Source organism: Hoplias malabaricus, unplaced genomic scaffold (assembly GCF_029633855.1).
Source record: "Hoplias malabaricus isolate fHopMal1 unplaced genomic scaffold, fHopMal1.hap1 scaffold_386, whole genome shotgun sequence".
In the NCBI taxonomy this organism is placed as follows: Eukaryota; Metazoa; Chordata; class Actinopteri; order Characiformes; family Erythrinidae; genus Hoplias; species Hoplias malabaricus.
In genome coordinates this window covers 1-24,571 of record NW_027101018.1, presented here as the reverse complement: position 1 = coordinate 24,571, position 24,571 = coordinate 1, and the positions used below count along the sequence as shown (strand labels likewise).

At 43.2% G+C, this 24,571-nt stretch overlaps 1 protein-coding gene across 1 annotated transcript; it reads left to right on the top strand.

Moving 5' to 3' along the window:
• Positions 1-483: 483 nt before the first annotated feature.
• On the top strand, positions 484-24,230 carry LOC136683955 (ADAMTS-like protein 2; the record flags this gene model as incomplete). Its single annotated transcript, XM_066659085.1, has 16 exons — positions 484-559; positions 770-872; positions 3,413-3,558; positions 4,420-4,543; positions 6,631-6,711; positions 6,852-7,027; positions 10,090-10,510; positions 11,850-12,228; positions 12,371-12,474; positions 14,712-14,838; positions 15,361-15,574; positions 17,094-17,249; positions 20,793-20,963; positions 21,731-21,907; positions 23,325-23,469; positions 23,988-24,230. Coding segments are annotated over 16 exons (2,722 nt in total), but the record flags the coding sequence as incomplete, so codon positions are not given.
• Positions 24,231-24,571: the final 341 nt, after the last annotated feature.

Below are 24,571 nucleotides of genomic sequence, written 5' to 3'. Positions count from 1 at the left end.
CCGGAGGAAACCCACGCAGACACAGGGAGAACATGGAAACTCCACCCAGATGGGACTTGAACCCAAGATCCCAGCGCTGGGAGGCGAACGTGCTAACCACTAAGCCACTGTGCTGTTGTGTGTTTCTGTCTATGTTTACTTTCATACATACGACAGCAAATATAAATCAATATTACCCACTATGGAGCAGGAAGAGCAAAGTGCTTTTCAGAGTTTGGAGGTCTCTTTGTTGTCCAAATTCCTCAACTACAGTTTTTCTGCTGTGAGCAAAAAGAGGAATCCTAGCATTTTGGACTGAGACACTTTGATTTTTGTAACCCATTTACGTTATAGATTGGAGAGCAACAAATTTTGAGGAAGCAACTGAACTTTATAACATGTTTTTTTTAATGTAACCTTTAATACTTTTGTCTCATAGTTTCTGTCCAAAGACAATTAACTTATGGCACACTTTGTGATCATATCTTTATTTTCTTCTTTCAGGCTGACAACGACACACAAAATCAACAGCTCCTTCTGCGCTGGATCGCCGAAGCAGTACCAGCTGTGTACCAACCAGGTAAAGCTTTGTGCTCGCCAGGCATATTCATGACTCCAGTTCTTTGTCTGGGTGTAATAAAAGGCTAAGCAGAATTAGCTGATGGTGTAGGAACTCTTTTGGGTGGAGTATATGTCCAGAGCCAGCTGGCTTGTGCCAGTTGTTCTCTCAGTTTTAGTTTAAAGATGTAATCTCTGCCTGTGTATTTATTGATGTCTGGTCCGTGCCCAGCCGTGCCCCAACAGCAGAATCAGCTTCAAACAACATCAGTGCTCCCAGTTCAATGCCAAAGCCTTCAGCCGGAGACAGTACGAGTGGGTGCCGCTCTATCCAGGTAACGCAAGAAACTTTTCTTTCATGTTCATTCTTAGACTATTGTTGCTTCTGCCTCTTTAATTCTTCTGATAGTGAACATATCTGCGTACGTAAGTACACTAAGGGCAGTGAGCACACCCTTTAGTGGGACATCAGGCTGCCAGTCATAGCATTTTTCCTACTGGTCTTGGGAGTCAAACCAACAACGTTCCTGTCCTAAGCCCACTTCGCTAACCTTCCACAGCTGCCACAATAGTTTATGCGATCAAAATATCTCATCAGCCAATCAATATGTCCCGCTAAAACCATTATTTTAAACATGGCTATATAATATCAAGCATGAAGAACAAAGTCAACCCAACTCTTTTTACCTGTAATATTTTGAAAGCTTCTTTGGAATATTGAAATCCCTGATTGACAGGGATACCATTTTAACCTTATTATTACACAAGATAATATGTAAAATATCCATTAGAGCTTCACATAGGGCCCACCCCACTCTCTTCCTACCGGCAGCCACATCCTAAGGTTACTGTGGCCATTTATGGTCTGATCAGCAACCAACTACCCTTAACATCTACAGTTACACATTGAGCCCATCACACGAGTACCCAAACCACCCACTGCATCACTAGCTCTTCACAGGGGTCATATGTAGGCATCTCCCATCGTCAGTGTTTTGCTGAATTATGCCCACGACACCTCCAGAAGGTTCAACAGTGAAGTCTGGTGTCCCCGAACCACCCCCTCCAAGCTAGCTTTACAGCCCTACCCTTAAGCATCAGCAACCGTAAATCCACACTGGCCTTCCTGGTGACTAAGGCTATTCCAAGCCCCACTGGCACCGTTAATGCATGCTTAGTGCCACCAGTTCCATGTGATCTTTACATGCTACATCACTAACCACAACAACAGCACCTCTAGAGTGCATTTCCCCTACTAGTCTGTGTTCTCCTTATCCACAAACACTGACTAGATCTTTCAGCTGTTTCTGATAACTCCTTCACAGCTGCCCTTATTTAAAATTAGTGCTCACATTATTTTTCTTGTTTTGCATTTCAAATTACATCTGTCACAAACTATGGGGCAGATGTGACCTAAAGGATAGAGCCATTTCGATCCAGAGTACAGGCAGGAAAAATAGGAGCAGTGGGACCATTTACATCTTCTCCAGAGTGATTTACAATTCTAATCATGATACAAAGGTGAGACTTGCCCAAGGCCTCTTCATTTTGTCTCAACCAGATGGAGAATTGAACCTCAGTCTGCTGTGTGATTCCCGCTACACCAGCCGCACTTAAACATTCTCCTACCTCAACATCCATGACTGCAGTGTCCTTGAAGCCACATGACATAAAAACCGCTTTATACTTCTGCATCAAATATATGTAGATCCAGTGCGTATGTCCAGGGTAGATGCCAACCCTACACCGTTTCTTGTGCTGTAGCCTGACGCGCTCCTCTCCAGAAATATAATTATGCGTAACGACTGTGATTGTCCACAGTTGGACAAACATGGATCAAGCTGATCCAAGGAAGTCCAGAAAAATAAGCTCATCTTCTCCACACTACAGAGACTGCCAGAGGACAGCATATTCATCGCCAGAAATGTCCTCAAACATTGGTTTGGACAGCACGGAACAAATAAGAGTTGAATAGGGAAAAAATACAGACCCCTCAGAAGAAAAAAAAAAATACTTGCTACGAGGAATGGGAATCAAGCAGGGGAAAAGTGCCAGCTTTGTATTTGTTTTTTTTTTTCTGGCACCGCATGTAAGCTATGTTCTGTTCCAATTAGTGCCCTAACCCCTAAACAGTGCACTTTACAGATTTATAAATCTAAAACTACTACACTACATTGTATACTAAACAGGGTAGAGGAAAATGTTTGTGATTAAGCCCTAGTGTTGTGGCTGTGTATTTGCAGAGCCACACAGACACACCAACGTACAATTACAGCCGACAAAGAAGCACAAATCGACTTTAACACCCAAAGGCTCCCAGGCCCCTCTGGCTGAGGTGTGTGCCCACTGCCCCTAGAGGTATGTGTGTGTGTGTGTGTGTGTGTTGAAATGGCCATGGATGGGCTAAATGCAGAGTCTCAGTTCTGTGGTTCTTCTTTGCTGGTAAAGAACTCTAGCCTCTTCACCTTCAGTTTTGCTATTGTGAGGACTGTTGTGTTTATTATATATTTTATTATATTATTATTCTTACATTTTTACATTCTTACATGGTTAAATGAATGATTAAACACATATCTTTGATACAATCCTAATAGCAAATTCATTAAGGTTACCATTCCCATTCCCGAGGGTGGGTTACATTGGTATGAAGCCTCCCTGCAACACAACACACTGGAACATTCCACTGCTGTTCAGATTTGATGGCACTGGGCCAGCCGGTCCACATAACAGATGTGTGTTTGATGTTATTTCCGAAGCCTGTGGCCTCTGAAGAATAAATAGACTTTTTCTTTAACACAATGAGGAACTTCTATCTCCAGAGAGACCTCCCTAGAGCCTGAGTTTAACACAGCTGATGATGTCATGTCTTGTCCAGATGATTACATCAGCATTTCCAACAAGCCTTGTGACCTCCAGTGCACCACCACCACGGGGGAGAGGCAGCTCTTGGTTCCGGCTCAAGATGGAACCTTCTGCAGAGATGGGGTCTACAAGGGGGTCTGCATCGAGGGCCACTGCCAGGTAGGAGACTCCACACTCACTGCACGGCACTTCAAATCATAACTCATATTTCAGCCCACAGAGACTGCTTTATTCTTAAAAGACCTCAGAATCCATTTACAGTGCTTTGGAGGATGGAGGAAGGTAGGCGTATAAGGGAAAATGGGGAATAACTTTGTGAAACAAAACGGCACAAATGGGTTCAGTTCCCTACTTGGGCAGGCACATATTACTATGCCTTTCATTTATCTTCTGTTCATATTGTTTAGAGTCACAGTGTGTCCTGAGCCCACCCAGAATTACCAGACACTAGGCATAAACACTCCAGGGCAACACACACACACACTGTGGACTATTCCACACACTCACCCAGTCACTCAAACACTAATCTGTGGACAAATATATGCATTCCCCCAGTCACTCACACATTCACGCAATGTACATTTTGACACATTCACCCAGTCACACTCACATAAGTGGACAGTTTCATACACTCACCCAGTCACTCACACAAATGTGAACAGTTTCACACACTCACCCAGTCACTTATTCACACCTGTGGACAGTTTCACAGAACATATGCCCTTACAAACATGTGTTGGGACTGCGGGTGGAAACGCACACAGACACAGGGAGAACACCCCATACTCCTCACAGACAGTGACCCGAGTTGTGTGGCAACAGCTGCAGGTGCTTGGTGTAAGTGCGTTTTTAGTGGGTGCTCTGTCTGGTGTGTGTTGGGATAAGCTGCGGACCCCACGTGACCCGGATAAGGATGAAAACAGTTACTGAAATGATGAAATGAGTTTTTTGTTGATATTTAAGAAGACCTCGACTTAGAACATCTGTGTGTGCTGATGTGCTGTGTCTGGTGTTGTGTAGGTGGTGGGCTGTGATGGGAAGCTGTACTCCAGTAAAACTGTGGACAAGTGTGGCGTCTGTGGAGGAACTGGAGACTCATGTTACCGTGTGTCAGGATCTTACCGGAAAGGGATCACACAGTTAGGTATATCTTATACTAGCACTAAGCGGTCACAAAGGTCACAGTTTTTAAGACTCCTAGATCAGGGGTTCCTACCTGACTGGCGGGAGAGACGTATGATGTCATGATCAATAGGATTAACTTGCAAGCCATTGAAAAGCCAAAATTCATTCATTCATTCATTGTCTGTAACCGCTTATCCAGTTCAGGGTCGCAGTGGTTCTGGATCCTACCCAAAATCACTGGGTACATGTGGACCCTGGAGGGGGCGGCACATTCACTCACACTTATAGACACTTTTGAGTTGCCAATCCACCTACCAACTAGTGTTGTCACAATACCAAAATTATGACTTTCAATATGATACCTGCCTAAACATCAGGAAAAGCAATGTACTTTCTCTAAGACTAAGGGCAGTCTGCAAAATCGCCTGTATCTGCTTGTTAAGTGTGATGCCACATGTGACGTTTTGCCTTTTCTGCATCCAGTCATGCCTTCAGCCCCATGTCATACATTCATAATCAATGCCTCAATCAATTATGTGATCTCAGTTCAGAAGATAGGAAAAAGGAATAATCTCAACATAAAAGGAACCAAACGTGTCTTTGGCTGCACTTTTTGCACATTCGTAGCTCATTCTGATTTGTGTGAGCTGCCGTGCAGACCGACTGTGCTGCTGTCTCTGGAGCAGAAGAGCCACGTCGAGGGAGCTGTGTCTCCCAAAGCAGAGAAGCTGCGGAGTCCTAGTGTTCTAATCTAGTCATGCTACTCGCAATTCTCTTCTATAGAAAGTAGATAAGGTTTGCACAGAAGGTCGCTGGTGCTAGACAGGTTTTTTGTTTTTTTAAATAACTCGTTAGAAGGTCTAAAATGTCCCTAAAACTATAAGAAATATCATTAAGGGAGGGAGAGAATGCAAAGCGCTGCAGACACACATTTGCCCCCCCGTAGCACTTGTTGGAAATACCGCTCTTATTTTAAAACACTTCTTCTTAAAGTACCGTTACGGCCTAAATAAGCCCACTATTTCATACATGCTTTTATCGTATCAGGCATCAAAAAGCAAAGGGGCTCCTGAGGGGTCCAGTGGTCTCATCATTGGGGAAGTCACAGGTTCAGTCTGCTAAGAGGTCCTAGGAGAGCTCAGTTGGCTCCTTCCCTCTCCCTTAATATAGCATTTTTCATCTTCTTACCTTTTATTTATTTATTTATATTTTTCAAGTGGAAATATATAGCACAATAAGAATTTGGTCAAGCTCATGTAGAAGAATTTAACAATCAGAAGCAACCAAATCAGCTGCAAAATCAATATAACGGCACCGTGACTGCATCTGGCTAAAAGTTAACATGCTGGTCACAGTTTAAATCTGTCAGAATATTTGTCAGAAAAATTACATTTGTCTAAGATTCTCTATTTTACATTTTATTGATATTTTTAAAACATTTTGTAAACACATTATAATATGTAATAATTCATAATTACAGAAAGAACATTTTGTCCCATTTTAACACATTATTTTACATATTTTGTAAAATATATAATGTGGATTTTTATAAACGAGTTGGCACTTTGCCTGATGTAATTTGCAAAATGGGTCTTTTAGTAGATCCATTATACACACTTAGAATACCATTAAAAAAACAAACAAAACAAAAAACAACAACACTGAGAACTTATATAATATATATATAATGTATTACATATCAGAGTTAATATTAGTTTTACAATCCCATTCACTGCATCCTTTGGTCCCCCAGGTTTATTTCCAATGCTTTTCCAAAAAAAGTGTTTTGTCATTTCCTCTCATGTAGTTCTCCAATGGAAGTGTGTAACTGTTGTTAGAGCATAATTTTGTATCTCCATGTTTGTCATTTTTCATTTTCTCATATAATTAAAAATTGTTTGCAAGTTGCATAATGAATGAACCAAGACAGTTTGGAAGAATTATTGTTTCATTAACTTACTTTCAAATAAGAACCATTGTTCCTACTTTTCAGAAAGTATCATTTTTGGAGAAGCATGGTTTGTTTCTGACAGCAACAATACAGACTTGATCCAGCATCTTATAATGACACAGACTAATCTGACAATATTTTCTACTATTTCTCAGGCTATGCATTTATAACCAACATTCCTGTTGGAGCCACAGATATCCAAGTTATTGAACGACGGAAAACTGAGAACATCTTGGGTAAAATCATACACTGAATACCATTTAACTGTTGCAGAAGTATAAGCACATGATTATCTATATAATCTGTCTAATCAAAACCCACATAATTAATATTTACAAAGTAAGCTGATTCTTTACTGACAATTGTTTTTCTCTAGCGCTGTCTGATGAAGCTGGTCACTTCTTCTTCAATGGAAACACAGTGATTGATAATCCGCGAAACTTCCGCATAGCAGGAACAGTGTTTAAATACCGGAGGCCATCCAACCTCTTCTCAGATGGGTTTGAGTACATCATGGCCCAGGGCCCCACCCAGCATGGACTGAACGTCATGGTAGGTATATAGGTATGTACTGCTGGTATTTTTTTATTGAGTATAAGATAAGGTCCTGGGCATGTTGGGTGGTTAGTTTGAATAATCTAGAAACATGTGCATGCATACAGAGGTCACTAATATAATTAACTAATAAATAAGTAAAGTTATTGCTGCAGTGCTTTTAATTAAGTGTTGAATCAATACTATACTACATTTTGACAATAAATTAATATAGAATAATATCATTATATATAATGTTACGAAAAATACTAGCCCCTTTCTCCTGGGAGCTAAATCTTAAAATGCAACCCAAGTGAAATTTCAAAAAAGTTTAACACAAACACTATCTGGAATTGAATGTGTATAGACATGAAATATTAATTTTGGATTCTTGGATTTCTGGATTCTTTGGAATCTAGACGTCTCTATCTGGCACACACACACACAAGAACACAAACTACTGAATACACATACATACTGAAACCATGCCAGCCAAAGCCCAGGGCACAGAACACCATTAGATAGAGCAAAATATTTCTATTTGGATTCTTTGCATTTTTTCTTATAACCAAAGAAGCATTTGCCAAATGCCTTTTCTAAATATTAGCAATGTCCAGGTGCTGGATTGTCAAATGTTATCTGACTTTATTAAAGCAGTCTAGTTGGATTAAATCTGAAAGTAAAATCTTGAATACTTTTGATACCAAATGCCAGGATGATTTTTATCCCACCTTGAGAGGGGGTTAAATCTGGATTAACAATTCAGTAATAATTAAAATACTCACACCCATAAAATAAAACTCAAATGTTCCAAAAATAATAAATATTTTGGCATAATTTGTTTTAGAGATCTTGAAATCCTGGTAGTTCTGGTTAAACTTAATCCAGTCTGAAAACGTTTTAAAAAACTTTAAAAAAAAAACCCGTCCCCAGAAGTAGCTTGTGAGATCCAACATAGTGAACTTGGTTGTACTCTACATTTGAGTCCGAAGGCACTAGAAGGTTCTAGTGGAATTAAACTATTTAAACTGTGATTTAGAATTGAGGACCTGAAAGTTTGCATGGCAGTATGCATTGGTTTTATTTTTTTGTGTGTGTGTTTTTCCTCCTGACCTCCTGAAAATACCCCTCCATGGCCCAGGTCTCTGCTACCAAACCCAATTGTGTAAAGCAGCAGCTCCAGCAAGAAGTTTAATGGTGTCATCCCTGGGGCGACAGGGAGCAGGACATGTGTCTTTGGTTTTGCTAAATACCTCTGTGAGATCATGCATGGATTGGTTGGAGACTTAAGGACTCTTAATGGAGACGGATGCATGGGGCAGCTTTAACCAATTTTTGGAGCACTGAGGAGATCAGGAGATTTCTAGCTGGGCCCACTTAATAGCTGGGTCATGTTTCTGAGGTCATGGGGGTCCTAAGATGAGCTTGATTCTTGGGGTATGACCCACTTAGAAGAAGAGTGATTCCTGGTGTTTTTACAGTTCCTGCTTCATTTCCAACTGGCTTCCCATCCAGGAAAAGCCATAAACAGAGATTGATTGCTCTGGACAGAGCACATAATTTAGTGGGGCAATGCCCCTCCACCCAGTCAACATGCCCCACTAAACCCAGCAATGTGTGCCATGTGTGCTCTCAATAAAGCAGTTACATGAAATAACATAAGAGAACTTGCATGCAACCCCTTCTGCTGGTTAATCCATTATATTCTGATTCCTACACCTGACTTTCTTCAGACACAGGGCTTGCAATATTATATAAAGTGGGGGTTGATCACAAGGATCAAAGGAAAATGACAAGAATTTAGCAAACACATAGAATAAGGGATTTAATTGGATTGGGGAAAAAATGATTTTAAACTTTAAAAACATGGGAAGATGCTGGAAGAGGAAATGGATCCTTCAGCAGGAGTGATGAGGAATTTATCCTTTTACTTTTAAGTACTGCAACTAAAACATGCACTGATTGGTTACACCCCATCCCACAGAAAAGACAGTAATACGGGGAGTTCCAGCACCTAATTAAAGATCTAATCTGTATAAGGAGCTGTTCTGAAGGTCTTTCCGTAGGTCAATAGGGAGTTTGAAGCTCTGGCTCTGTCTGTTGCTCCTTATATTTTCTTTAACCACCACATTTTTATAGTCAGGCAGCAAGGTGGCACAACAGGTAGTGTCACTGACACAGTTCCAGGGTCCTGGGGTTGTGGGTTCAAGCCTGTCTGTGAGGAGTTTGGTGCGTTGGTAGGTGGATTGACGACTCAAAATTGTCCAAAGGTGTGAGTGAATGTACGAGTGTGTGTCGCCCTGTGAAGGACTGGCACCCTGGCACCCCCTCCAGTGTGTGTTCCCGCCTTGCGCCCAGCAATTACAACTAATGTTAGGAATATCTATGAGAAACTGCACTAGAATACAGAAGAAAATCACAATTTTGTGAACATGATTGCTGTTTAAATGTATCCCTTCAGTGCTATAGTTTATGTTCACTCTCAACGTGATGATGTAAGCTGTCACTAGGCACAAATAAACGCTGAAAGGTTGCAGGCACATGACTGCTTGTTTGGCACAGTCACTGTAACTCTGCTCTTTTGAGCATCTTGGAGAGCAGGTGGACAGGGTTGTTTGCAGTAAATATTTGAAGCAATTGAGTTCACTTTTACAAGCAGCTGCACAACAAAACTATTTTCACATGGTACATTATTGCATATTGCATCCAGATTTATATCAATTAAAGCCTGATGTCTGAGACTTGCATCGGGGGAGGACATCTCAGAGAACAGTAAACATGGGTTTATAATATTCATCATTAAAATAAAGTAAAATAAAATATTTATCCAATTCAGTTATCAACATAATGGTATTGTTAACCACACGGCATCAAACAGAGTGTTTCCCAAGGTCATTTAAAAAGCAGCTATTTTTTTAAACCCTTTACCCTCCATCACTGGAACTGGACATGATAGTGGACCAGTTCTTTTTTGTTTTCATCACGACTTTGCGTAATGATGCTGTGGCTGAAGTTACTGTCTGTCTGGCGTAGTTCATTGAACTGAACATAGTAACTTATGTCTTTCTTTCTGTTTAAAGTACTACAACCTCAACGGAAAGATGCCTCACATTACATATGAGTATACAGTGCCACGAGTCACAGAGGCTAGGACAACTGCTCCATCCTTATCCACCCTGGAGCAGCCTCAGCTGGGCAGCATCATGGCTCTCAAAGTCTCCACTCCCCTGGAGCCTGTGGTCAATACCTCTTCTCCTGTTCTCCCAGTTTCTGGAAATGAGATCGAGGCTCGTGGGGAGTTGGGGAAAGAGGGGAACCAGAGCGCTTCTTCTGGTCTTAAAGAGAAAGTGGAGATCCAAGGACGTCCGGAGGATGTGCCGTGGGAGCTCCAGGCTCCTCACAACCTCAGTGACCCAGCGAAGGTTCAGCCCTTTAAGCCGGCAGAGCTCCGCAATGAGCTGGAGAATAGCGTACGCAGCCAAGATGCACAGGGCAGCTTTGGTAAGTGCACTGAACCATGACAAGCAAATTACTCAGAGATTATGGCGGGTCACCATCCTCAGACGATGAGGTTTTAGAACAAATGACTGAGGGATTAGGGCCAATCACAGTGAAAAGGAGGTGTAAGAACAAATGAACAAACGTCTTAAGGATTAGGACCAGTTGTAGTCAAGGGGAGGTCTCAAATTATTATCTCAAGGAAAAGGACCAATCACAGTCCAGGGCGTGTCTCAGTACTATCATCAGGAACCAGACGAATCACACTGGACAAAAGTCTCCAAGAAATGACTCAGGGAGGTCCCAGAACTAACGATTCAGGAATTAGGACCAATCACAGCCATAATGAGCTCTCTACTTAAAGAACTCAGGAATAAGAACCAATCACAGTCAGTGGAGGTCTCAATAAATGACTCAAGGATTAGGGCCAATCACAGTCAGAGCCGGGGAGTTCTCCGAACACATATCTCAAAGTTTCAGCCCAGTCTCAGTTGAGGGGAAATATCTGACGTAACATATCAGTAACCAGGCAAATCACAGTCATGGAAAAGTCTCAAATAAATAAGTCAGGATTTAGGACCAGTCACAATCATTGGGTGGTCTCCAAATAAATGAGTCAGAAATTGTGACCAATTACAGTCAAGTGGAGGTTTCAATAAATAACTCAGAGATTAGGGCCAATCACAGTCAATGTGGGTGTTGGGGCATCTGTTGATTGCTAGAACTTTTTTTTAATGACATGTCTGGTTACATTTAAAAAAAATACAAATCAAATCAAGAGGACGTCTCCAAACTAATGACCAGGATTTGTGACCAATTACGGCCAGCTGGAGATCTCCACGTAAACAACTCAGGGATAAGTACCAACCACAGCCAGAGGGAGGTCTCTAAATAAACAGCTCAAAAAATAGGAGTAATCACAATCAAGGGGATGTCTCACAAAAAATACAACATAACCCTTGTATGAGTTGAAAAACAACCAACAATAGCACAGACCTCAACTTAAGACCTCCATGATCTACAGAGAGCCCAAGGCTGCTTCTACCTGCGGCTTTATGTTAAATCTCTATTGTTAATAAAGTCTTTGATCAGAGGTGGGTGGTGCCCTGTCAGTCTTGGTTCTTTCCAAGGTTTCTTTCTCTAGCCTTGAGGGAGTTTTTCCTGCCACTGTGGCCTTTGGCTGCTCACCTGAGGATATTCATTTAACTCAATTTCACTCAATATTTGTAAAGATGTTTTGTGACCTCACCAGGATGTAAAAAGCACTATACAAATAAATGTGACTTGACTGGACTGAGCAGTTTTATATTTCAGTCTGAAGCAAATCTTTGTGCTCCTCCAGGTTCCGACTCTAACCTGGTTGAAAGTGACTCGCCCGGTGTGAAGAACGATTCACAGGCTGGTGGTCAGCCGCTGGTGAAGGGTATGCTTTATGAGCTGCTGTCCCAGGCTGGAGAGACCCGGCCCCTTTGCCCGGACTGTGCCCTGCTGAAGCTAAACCACTCCTCTCTGGACAACAGCCTGGCTCTGGAGGTTTATCACGGCAGTCTGGATCCGCACGTGTCTGAGGGAGACCTGGACCTAGACCTGGACCTGGACCTGGACCTGGACCTAGATATAGAGACACACTCGGATTCTCAGTCCAACAGCACTGCAGCTCACCACACCAATATCCTCCAGATCCAGCAGGGGGCGCCACTGCAGCTCCCTCACACTGAGAGGTGTGATGCCGTTTACATGGCTGGAAAATAACATATAACCAGTGACACAAAGTTTTCAATACATTTACTGAGTAACAGAGGTATAATTTTACTTTAGATTTAGATCATGATCTGATTATTTCTCTCTGTCTCTCCTTTGCAGTAATGAGTTTGAGGTGGTGTCTCTCGACCGTGACCCCAGCCTGGCTGATATGTACAGATGGAAGGTATCTGCGTACGCACCCTGCAGTTCAACATGTACCACAGGTGCAATTATCAGCCAACACACACACACACACATATTCTTGTCTTCATAGTTACAGATAGTGTTACATAGACCTCCATTTCTTTCCTCTAATAGTCAACCTTAATCATAACAACTACTTGCCTTAAACTAACCTTAATCCTGACCCTAAACCTTAACAGGAACCTTAACCCTAATCCTCACCCTGTACCTTAACTGTACACACCAAGCAGAATATGTCTTATAATAATAATAATTTTATTTTTATAACAATTTTTATAACCTCCAACAGCTCAGAGCGCTTAAGAAACATTAAGTAAAAAAAATAAATGTAATATTCATTAAAATAAAGATTAATAGAAAAAAATTGTAAAAAAAAAAATAAATAAAAATGGGAATTAATAATAGAACTGGATAAAAGAACATATTTTGGGCTAAATATGGTTGGTCCATCGTGGCCATTATTGAGCCCAAATTCATTGAGTTCCAACTGATTTGGTCTAGGTTCTGACACCATCCTCACTGATCCAGACAGATCCCAAGTGTTTTTGTCTGTGTGTTGGCCTCCTGTCCACATGAAAAAGTTGTTTTAGGTCACTGCAAACTTGATGGCTTTGAAATGCTCTCCAAGGTGGAGATTTTTTGTAAAAAATATACTGTTGTCATTGTTTTTGTTTGGACGAAGAATATGAAGAATTTTTGAGACACACATGTCAGCTGTCTCTGGCTGAAATTCAAATAGCTCCTCATTTCCTATTTAGTGAATTACATAAGTCATAAAACTACAATGAGGACCTACCCCCAGTGAAGGTGTCCAAGTATCTTGGGTTCCTGTTCACAAGTAATGGGAAGAGGGATTGTGAGGTTGTCTGTAGGTTAGGTGCCGCGTTTGCAGTAATGTGGTCACTGTAGCGGACCATTGTGGTGAAGAGCTGAGCCGTAAAGCAAATCTCTCAATTTACCAGTCTGTCTACATACCCACTCTCACCTATGATCATGAGCTCTAATGGCTGAAATGACGAGATCGTGGATACGAGCAGCTGAAACGAGTTTTCTTTGATGGGCGAACTCTCCGTGATCGTGTGAGGAGCTCAGAGTAGAGTCACTACTCCTTCGTATTGACAGGAGCCATCTGAGGTGGTTCCTGCATCTGATATGGATGCCTTCTGGACACCTCACAATGGAGATATATTAGGCACGTCTGGAAGGAGACCCCAGTTAGACCTAGGACACGCTGGAGGGATTTTATCTCCCAACTGGCCTGGGAATGCCACAGAGATGCCCTGGGCTTCTTTACTTGCCTTGTTGCCACCGCGACACTGAAATGTATAAAGCGGCAAAGATGATGATAATGATGATGAAGAAAAGGCAACAAAGTACACACGCAGATAGCACTAGATTTCAGATTCCCACATATGAATAAATATAAATGATGTTGTATTAGAAATATATAGTGCATCATTAAGATCTAGATTTAATAATTATTTGAGTTGTGTAGTGCCCTACATATTGAGTATGGAGTGATTTGGGATAAAACCTCTTTCTTTCATGCCCCATGGTGTTTTGAGGTCTCTCTTTAAGAGGTACTATGGCCCCCTACTGGATTGGCACCATAATGCAACTGTTTGTGTATTCATCTGAATGGAGGTATTAAAAAAAAAAAAGCCAGATCCGTGTAAATGGGGCCTTACCCCAAGGGCTTTTTTATGCCACTTGCCACTTTTCTCTGCATTTTTTCAATGAGTTTTTCCTGGGTTCCTCAGCCTGAAACATAACTACCACATACCCCAACCCTGAACTTGCCTTGACCTTAACCATAACTACAACTAACACTAGCCAAATGACATCACCTTAAAATGTAATAATTAACATTATGAGGAAGTGCTTTTCATAGCGGCTATAATGAAGACTTTTCCAAACAATGTGAGTTGGAACATGTTATGGTTCCCACAATGTAATATCAAGTTTTCACACACTCACACAAAACAAACCCCTTTGTTTTCCTTTTCCATTTTGTAAGTTATAGAGTTGTTGTCAGAGAGAAATACTAATAAGCTATTTGTAAATTTGATGATTTCATTTTTACGACACCAAACCATTAAAGTAGAGGAATTCTATTAAACTAATAAGATTGTTAATGATCTCTTGGTTATACAAACTTTTAAACTGGATTTTATGCAAGTTTACAACAAATAATATATGCCTGTTCATCTTTAGATATGCTCTCTACTCCTCTTTATACCCTCCCCCCCAACTGTAGGGATCAGCTCGTCCTATGCTCTCTGTGTGAAGTCTGATGGTTCTGAGGTGGAGGAAAGTTACTGTGATGCTTTGACTCGACCTGAGCCCACTCATGAGTTATGCACCGGGAAAGAGTGCCCCCCCAGGTCAGAGCGAGTATTACCGTCTGCCTGTAATACGTTAGATTTGTCTATTAGGGAGCAGCCCATAGCTGGAACTTCAAAAAATAATAAAATTGCACACCTCTCTCTCTCTCTCTCTCTCTCTCTTTCTCTGCCTGTTACAGTAGAAAAATTCTCAGTAGTTGTTAGCATTCTCCTCCAAATGTGTTGAGCTCCAATGTTGTTGTATACGCAGTGGTTGGAAAAAATGCCCCACAAGATGTAGCAATATGCATTTGAGTTTGCAACCTTGCGGATGAGGTCATTTACTGATACATAGTTCAGGATCATAAACACAACTAACTACAGTTCCACTGCTTCACAGCTCAGTGCTGTGAGGTTTTAAGGGTCATATATCTCCAATTATCATGCAACAGTAAAAGTGACCATGGGTTTATGTGCAGCTATTCTGGAGTGTTATAGACCTGTTGTTTAAATATAGCTTTTGTGTGTAACCTGAACATGTATGTGTGTATGGGATGGTGTGTGTGTTTACGTATGAAACAGGTGGGAAACGAGCCGCTGGAGTGAATGTTCTCGGACATGTGGCGAGGGCTTTCAGTTCCGGACCGTGCGCTGCTGGAAGATGATGGCTCCAGGGTTCGACAGCTCTGTGTATGATGACCTGTGCCACTCCACTGACCTGCAGAAGCCCATGGCTCGAAAGGCCTGCAAGAGTAAATCCTGTGGACCCCAGTGGGAGGTGTCCGAGTGGTCCGAGGTCAGGACCATTTAAACACAGACAACCCTTTGTGGTGAACACACTCTATGGAGTATAAATGATTTCTTTCAGGGACTGTCCAAGAAGTGGGGCTTAGATAAATAACATTTTTGAGAACTATTATTTAAGAAGAAATTATTTGAATATTACAACATAAATTTCATTTCTTTTCTGTCTTCTTACTTTTGGGACACCCTCTATTACTAGGAGCCATTATGCCTTGAATTCACGCTTTCAGTTCCTAGCATATAACATATGACCTCATGTCTCTACCTCTACCTAATTGTGTTATATCAAATGACACAAGTGTGTGATAACATAATGACATAATAACCTGTCGCTAATTTAGTGGTTTGTTGCCATGGGTTATATTTAGTGACTGGTTCTGGTTGTGTCCACGCCGCTTCTCGAATTGTTCTGTGTTCATAACCCATGCTGTCAGGAATCTCCATATTGTGTTGGTTATGTTTTGACAACATTTGAAATCACCGGTTGGCCCCAAGTATTGGTTTTAGCATGGTCTTTATATCTCAGGATTCTCCTCATGAAGTTATTTGAGACAGAGATGAGGAAGAAATTAGAATTGATAGATTATGTATGCTTTTAGATTTGTAATTCTGTGTGTATTACCTAGTTATTATACCTTCACTGTTGGGCGACACAGTGGTACAGCAGGTAGTCTCGCAATCAGACAGCTCCAGGGTTGTGGGTTAGAGTCCCCCTCCGGGTGACTGTGAGGAGTTTGGCGTGTTCTCCCTGTGTCTGCGTGCGTTTCCTCTGGGTGCTCCGGTTTCCTCAGTCCAAAAACACACGTTGGTAGGTGGATTGGCGACTCAAAAGGTGTCCGTATGTGTGAGTGTGTGGTGCCCTGTGAAGGACTGACGCACCTCCAGGGTGTGTTCCTGCCTTGCGCCCAATAATTCTAGGTAGGCCCGGACCCACTGCGACACTGAACTGGATAAGCGGTTACAGATAATGAATGAATAATACCTTCACTCTTACTCTAAAGGGGTAAAAATTATAAACACTGGCCCTCCTTTAAACAAAGCCTTTGATGGGCACTGTAGTTATCAAGAGTGTTCTAAGTGGGGGGGGGGGTGCTGACTTTTTTTTAGCAGCGTTTCTCCACATACGTGATGTAAAAAGCCACTTTTCTAAAATATATTTTTATTTCGAGTAGTGACTAAATGAGGTTTAGGGTCACGTTTTGTTTTAAAAAAAAAAGCAAAAACATTCTCTGCTCTTTTGCATTTGATGTGAAGATTTAAATATGTCAGCTGTCATTGTATTTAACAAAAAATAACCTACAATATAATTATTTGAAAATGTAGGATGAGAAGAATTATTGGTCGCTGTATTCATTATGAGCTCCATCAGGAAAAAGCACTGCAAAAACATAATCAATTTGTTCTGTTCTTGATCTGTTAATGATATATATATTTATTTTTATTTTTTAAATCTAACATACCGAAAATGCAGTAGGCAGCTCTGTAACTCTGCATGTGTGTGTTTTCTGCAGTGTTCAGCACGGTGTGGTGGTCGTGGTGTGAGGAGTCGGGAGGTCCGTTGTTCAATGGACACTCTTCTTTGTAATGATTCTACTCGGCCCCTTGCTCAGAGAGAGTGTGAGGGTCCGCCTTGTGACCGCAGGTGGACAGTCTCAGACTGGGGTCCGGTGAGTCTTTTCTGCTGCTTTAAGCTGGGGGAATTTATATGTGTTTTTACACCTGAGCTGCAAAGTAAAACAAAAAAACCAAACTATTAAAAAACCAAAATATAAATTATAAAATGTATGTAGAAAAATGTGGAAAAAATAAGGGTATAATATTATCTAATAAAATAGAGATCTAATAGATCATTCTCTGCGCCACTGTCAGGAATCACGGAGCGGACTGACTGAGGCGGACGCATTTGCTAAAACACGGAGGGTATTTAATAACAAAATGTATGACAAAACAAAGACAAGCTACAAAGGAAACCATAACACAAGAAATGAAACGAAACTATCACAGAGACAGACTAGACTGGGGAACGAAACGACGACGAGGGAAACTATGGAGACAGACAAATAACATGACAGAGGAGAAACGAGAAATGTGAATGAAATGAACGACCAACAGGACGTGACACAAGAGGGCTTAAATACAGACACAAACGAGACACACCTGGACAGATAACGAGGACGGGCTAACACATGACACGGACGAGGAGGCGGGACGAGGGCGGAGACAAGGATATAAACAAAACATAGCCATGTGCAAGTAAAGCACATGGCGGGGACAACAGACTGACAGGACGAAGGTGTGACAGATGCCCCCCCCAAGAACGCGCAACTCCCGGGCGCGTACTCCTAAACCCCCCAGGAGCTGGCACAGGAGAGGGCACGGACAACAAGACAGGACAACAAACCAACGGGTGACAGGACTCAGGACAGGACGGGAACAGACACAGGAGCTGGGGACACGACAGGACCGAATATACGAGACGGGACATGGGACATGACAGGAGACTGACAAAGGGGGGCAACAAGAGACGAGAACGGACTGGACAGGACAGGAGTGGACACATGGGACTTGACAGGGTTTTTGACATTGGACATGACACTGGATGGAAACAGGGACTGGACAGAAGACGGGACAGGTGACAGGATTTGGTGCTGGGACTGGACGGGAGCAGAGACTGGTGACAAGACACTGGACAGGATAGGAACCTTAGACTGGACAGGGGTACGTGACTGGACAGAAGACAGGACAGGTGACATGACACTAGACTGAAACGGAGACGGGACTGGAGACTGGACAGGGGATTGAAAGGGAAACTGGACCGGAGACAAGACAGGTGACTGGACATTGGACGGATACGGGAACTGGACGTGAGACAAGACAGAGGGTTGAAACGGGGACTGGACAGGAGTAACAGGGGACTGGACAGGAGACAAGACAGAGGGTTGAAACGGAGACGGGGCTTGAGACTGGACAGGGATTTGAAACAGAGACTGGACCGGAGACAAGACGGGTGACTGGACATTGGACGGATACGGAGACTGGACATGACTAGCAGGGGACTGAACAGGGGGTTGAAACGGAGACTGGACAGGACTTGACAGGGGAACAGGGACCAATACATTCACAGGGACTGACACAAACACAGTGACCGGGACAGGGACAGAGACAAAGGCTGACACGGGCACAGGGACAAGGACAGAGACAGGAATCAAGACTGGGACAGACAAGGGAACCAATATAACAGGGGGGTGCCCAGGACTGGCTAATGTCTGTGGGGCAGTCTGAGGAACCAGCCTGGGCACAGTTCTGGGGATCGGCCCTGAAGTCCTTCGGGCCGACCTACGGACATAGACAGGAGAGGCCGTAGCCACAGTCACGGGGACAGGAGAGGCCGTAGCCACAGTCACGGGGACAGGAGAGGCCGTAGCCACAGTCACGGGGACAGGAGAGGCCGTAGCCACAGTCACGGGGACAGGAGAGGCCGTAGCCACAGTCACGGGGACAGGAGAGGCCGTAGCCACAGTCACGGGGACAGGAGAGGCCGTAGCCACAGTCACGGGGACAGTGCGGCCGGTGCCGCCATAGTCACGGGGACAGGAGCGGCCGGTGCCGCCATAGTCACGGGGACAGGAGCGGCCGGTGCCGCCATAGTCACGGGGACAGGAGCGGCCGGTGCCGCCATAGTCACGGGGACAGGAGCGACGTCCAAGGAGGCAGGGGAACCTGCGACGACGTCCACGGAGGCAGAGGAATCTGCGACGTCTTCCACGGAGGCAGAGGAATCTGCGACGTCGTCCATGAAGACAGGAGAGACAGCCGCGCTCTCGAGGACAGGGGTTTGTGCTGCTCGCCGGGCTCGCGCTGGAGCTGTAAAGGGTTTAGGGGGTTTCACAGGCGCACCCATTAGATCCCCTCGAGGTGCGCCCCTGTTAGCCTCAGACCTCAGAGCTACAGAGGTGAGGCTAACAGCCCCTACCCTTAACGCCCCCCAAAAAATTTCCCCGGAACTGAGGGGGTAATCCCCCAGCGAGGGGGGGACTCCAGCACGCTTTTTCCGCCGACTCTTACGACTCGCGCTGGCGTAATCACTCGATTCACGAGCTGCCTCCTCCTGTAGGCGTTGATTAACGCTGGCGTGTATCTGCCGGAGCCGGCTACTCCACATCGCAGCCCTGTCGAACATATTTTCTGTGCTTGCTGCGTCCTGGGGGTCGTACATTCTGTCAGGAATCACGGAGCGGACTGACTGAGGCGGACGCATTTGCTAAAACACGGAGGGTATTTAATAACAAAATGTATGACAAAACAAAGACAAGCTACAAAGGAAACCATAACACAAGAAATGAAACGAAACTATCACAGAGACGGACTAGACTGGGGAACGAAACGACGACGAGGGAAACTACGGAGACAGACAAATAACATGACAGAGGAGAAACGAGAAATGTGAATGAAATGAACGACCAACAGGACGTGACACAAGAGGGCTTAAATACAGACACAAACGAGACACACCTGGACAGATAAGGAGGACGGGCTAACACATGACACGGACGAGGGCGGAGACAAGGATATAAACAAAACATAGCCATGTGCAAGTAAAGCACATGGCGGGGACAACAGACTGACAGGACGAAGGCGTGACAGCCACCACATTTAAAACAAGATTAATACAAGAACATAATGTCTCCCATTGTCATGGGAAGCCAATGGAGTGGACATGAAACATCACTGAAACAGCATAAAATAGATGTGTAAAAACCATGTTTTTTTTCCACATTAGGTGATAAGTGAACATATAAACATTGACTGATCATAGTTGTCTGGGTGTGAAAAATAAGCTGCTTTTAGTAACTTGCAGAGCTTTTGACAGATGTGACCTCATTGGCTCCTGTAGGGCGTAAATAGGATTCTGTATATTGGTTGGCTCCTCAGTGGACTGGAGCTCTGGAGCAATGCAGATGGAGTGTTTTTGTGCATGGCAGCTACGGATTGCAGTTGTTTCTATCTTGCACGGTCAGACCGTGTTGTTTTTTATATCTTGCAGGTTTAAAAAGGTGGATGAGCTTGAGCCTTTAAACAGCACTTGTATGGTGTGTAGATAATATCCGGTGTGCTGTTGCCCCTGGTGGGGCATGTGATATGTTGATAAAAGTTTGGGCCTTCATGCTATTGTTTGCGTGTGTGTGTGTATGTTTGTGCCGGATTGTCAGTGCTCAGGGCCATGTGGAGAAGGCCGGATGACCCGCCATGTGGTGTGTAAGAGTGGAAATGGTAAAGTAATTTCAGATGTTCAGTGTGATCCAGAGCTGAAACCCCTGGACGTTCATCCATGTGGCGACAGGAACTGCCCTGCCCACTGGGTGGAGCAAGAGTGGGAGCAGGTAATGATTATGAAGTTTTATTTATGTAGAAGTTTTTATAGATTAACATGCAGCTCAAAGCTGTCACATATTGACTGAAGCAAGGTCACTCGACTCAACGTTTATAACGTTATCATTTAATTTAGAGTTATTTAATGCTATTAATGTTAATGGTAGAGTTTGAATGCTACTAATTTCTGTCACTGGCATCTCTAAATACATGAACTAAGCATAGTAACCCTTACAATAAATTATTATAATTTGTGTGTATCTAAGCAGCGTTCCCACAATCACAGCAAATGCCCAACCTGCTCTAGCTCAAATACACTTTTGATTGACTGATTATTTCAGAAAATCGCCTTTTCGTGGACGGAATCTTGCCCAGGGTGTGCCCCTGCCTTGCTCCACTGTTACTGAGGAGGCTCTTGTAAGTCATTAGCCGATGTTCAGAGATTCAGAGGTCAGAAGTTCAGGAGAGTACATTTCTCTGGGTGTTTAGTATGGCCCAACTCTTCCCCATCACACAAGTACAGTCTTGGAGACAGATCTGGATATTTAGTGTTCTCCTCAAAGTGTTAGTGTTAACAGGAGTTTGAAAAGTGGTAGTGGCTGGCATTTTGTATCTTGAAGAAAGCGTGTGCTCCTCTCCTGCTAAAGTCCAGGGAATCATAAGTGATTTTTGAGAGGTCTCAGCCTCAGCCAGTTTAAAACATTAAGGGTTAGATAAATGTTCCTTTCTTCTTCTTTACTCTGTAAGTGTTATAGTGTGTGTGTGTGTGTGTGCGCAGTGTAATGCCTCATGTGGCCGGGGGCTGAAGGTCCGGCAGGTCGTGTGTGCAGGGCTGGAGGATGGCGTGTTTAAGGAGTATCCAGAAAGTGCATGCTCTGGCATTCTGAAGCCTGAGCAAAGCACAGACTGCTTTGAGAGACCCTGCTCCAAATGGTTTACAACGGCCTGGTCACAGGTAACTCAGCAACACCTTCAAGTCGCTGGCACCTTCAGTTGTAATAGGAAGAATAGAGCAATAGAGCATATGTTATTGCTACTCCAGGCTCAGCACTGCAGAAACTGCACTGTGTAACTTTTGGACCCCCCCCCCCTTGATTTCAGAGCATTAATTAATTTATTCATTTATTGTCTGAAACCCCTAACCAATTCAGGGTCATAGTGGGTCTGGAGCCTACCCAGAATCACTGGGCGCAAGGCGTGAACACACCCTGGAGGGGGTGCCAGTCATTCGCAGGGTGACAAACACTCACACATTCACAGCTTTGTAAAAATAAATTACACTCTTCAACAGTAGGGGGAGCCCAGGAGCAAAAATAAATCTTACCTAGTATTTCATTGAAGGGTCAGCCAGTCATTATATTGACATCTAGTGGCCTGGAGCTTCTGCACTAATATTAGAGGTTTATTTGAAACATAAACCGTTTCATTCGGCGCCCCCTCCAGGGTGTATTTCTGCCTTGCGCCCAATGATTCCAGGTAGGCTCTGGACACACCGCGACCCTGAACTGGAAAAGCGGTTATGAATGATGAATAGATAATGAATGAATGAATGATTATATTTATTTTATTTATATATATATATATATATATATATATATATATAGAACCAATTTAAAGAATAAATAATCACGTTTAGAAATACTGTTTGATAGATTTGTTTGTATTTGTTAATACACACACACAGCAGCTCTAAAGTTACAGAGATTAAATGTAATGATATACATGAGTATAATTATGGCTCTGAGAGGTGAAGCTAATCTCTTAAAAAAAACAAAAACTCAGGGGCCACTTTCTTGAGTATGTCTACTTTGCAGAGTGTACAACATTATGTTGTTAACAACAAAGCAATGAATACTTCAGTCAACACTACACTACTGTGTAAACCTTTCTAAGAAGTCTTTCTAAGTTCATCCAAAAGATTAAAGCCACTGACAGGTAAAGTGAATTATGCGGATGATCTGGTTAAAGTGATCCCTTTGGGGTGAACAGTCTGTTTTTTACGAGTGAGACCTGGGCCAAACTATGATGGTCAAAAGTTTTGAAACTTGTAGGTAATTTTACACACAACATTTACTGATCGCATCACTAACGGGAGACATTATTTAAACTGGAGAGTGAGATTTTAAAGCATAAAAGCTTCCTATTAAATAAGTAAACCTCTTGATTCAGGTCTTATATCCCTCAAGCTCTGGTCAACACCTGCTTTACAGAGTTTGAACAGAGCCTTAATTATTGGTACTGAGCCATTAATGGGTGTATTGGAATACATATTCTTTTAGTAACCTTAGCTCTCTGGAAGTGTGTTTCAGTACACATTTGAATTAATATGTGTGTGTGTGTGTGTGTGTGTGTGTGTGTGTGTGTGTGTGCAGTGCAGCAAGACATGTGGAAGTGGTGTGCGGTTAAGGGAGGTGAAGTGTTATCAGGGAGACGAGATTGGACACAGCTGTGATTCAGCGCTCAAACCACAGGCTAGACAGAGCTGTGAGATACAGACCTGTCCCACAGAGGCACCAGGTAACTACCACACACACAGTTTAGTATAAATTCCAGTCCCAAGCTGCTTCTCTGACTTTCAGTCTGTGGCTACCTTCATTGTCCTTTGGTCCTTTTATTCCATTAAGATTCACTTTCAGTTTTCCAATGCAGTTTGGCAAGTGTAAGTATAAACTGATGTTCAAATGCAGCTCCGCAGCCGTTCACACCCATAGTGCTGAGGTGTTCTTTTCACAGTGGTAAGGTCAGAAAAGTAGGCTTGGGACTGAAAAGTAGGCTTGGGACATGCAGGAAGATAAATATGGGCAGGGGAGTGATGGAAGTGTGGTAAAATGGGTTAAATGCAGGCATTAAATAACTTTGTACTGCTGTGCAGTGGTAATAAAAATTTGTTCCAGGTCTTCAAAGGTTCTTAGGAGTCCCATAATTTCTCTTTAGTTTAATAAGTTTCTTACCCGCAATAGTTACAGCAATACTGCCGTCAACACCAAGAATTTCTAAAAGACAAAAGAGTTGTGTTCTGTCCCCGTCTCCTCCAGCTGAAGATATGTGTCAGGACAAGCCGACGACCAACTGCGCTCTGGTCCTGCGGGTCAACCTGTGCACACACTGGTACTACAGCAAGGTCTGCTGTCTGTCCTGCAGGTCTAAAGGCCAGTGAAGAGCCACTGGAGCCTGGCCGTGGCATTCCACACAATGTGAAACCTCCCCCACCCACGCACTGTAATCCCTTCCAAACTACACCCAACCTGAACCCCAAACTATACCCAACCTGAACCCCAGATTGCACCAAAGCTATACCCAGCCAAAACCCCAAACTATACCCAACCTGAACCCCAAGCTACACCCAAACTGAACCCCAAAATATACCCAGCCTGAACCCAAAACTGCACCAACCCTTAACCCCAAACAACACACAACTTGAACTCCAATCTATACCCACCTTAAACCCCAAACTGCACCCAACTTTAACTCCAAACTGAACCCCAACCTGAGCTTCAAACTACACCTAATCTGAACCCCAAACTACACTCAGCTTAAACCCTAAACTACACACAAATGTCACCCAACATGAATCCAAAACTACACCCAAACTGCACCCAAACTGAACCTCAAACTGTGC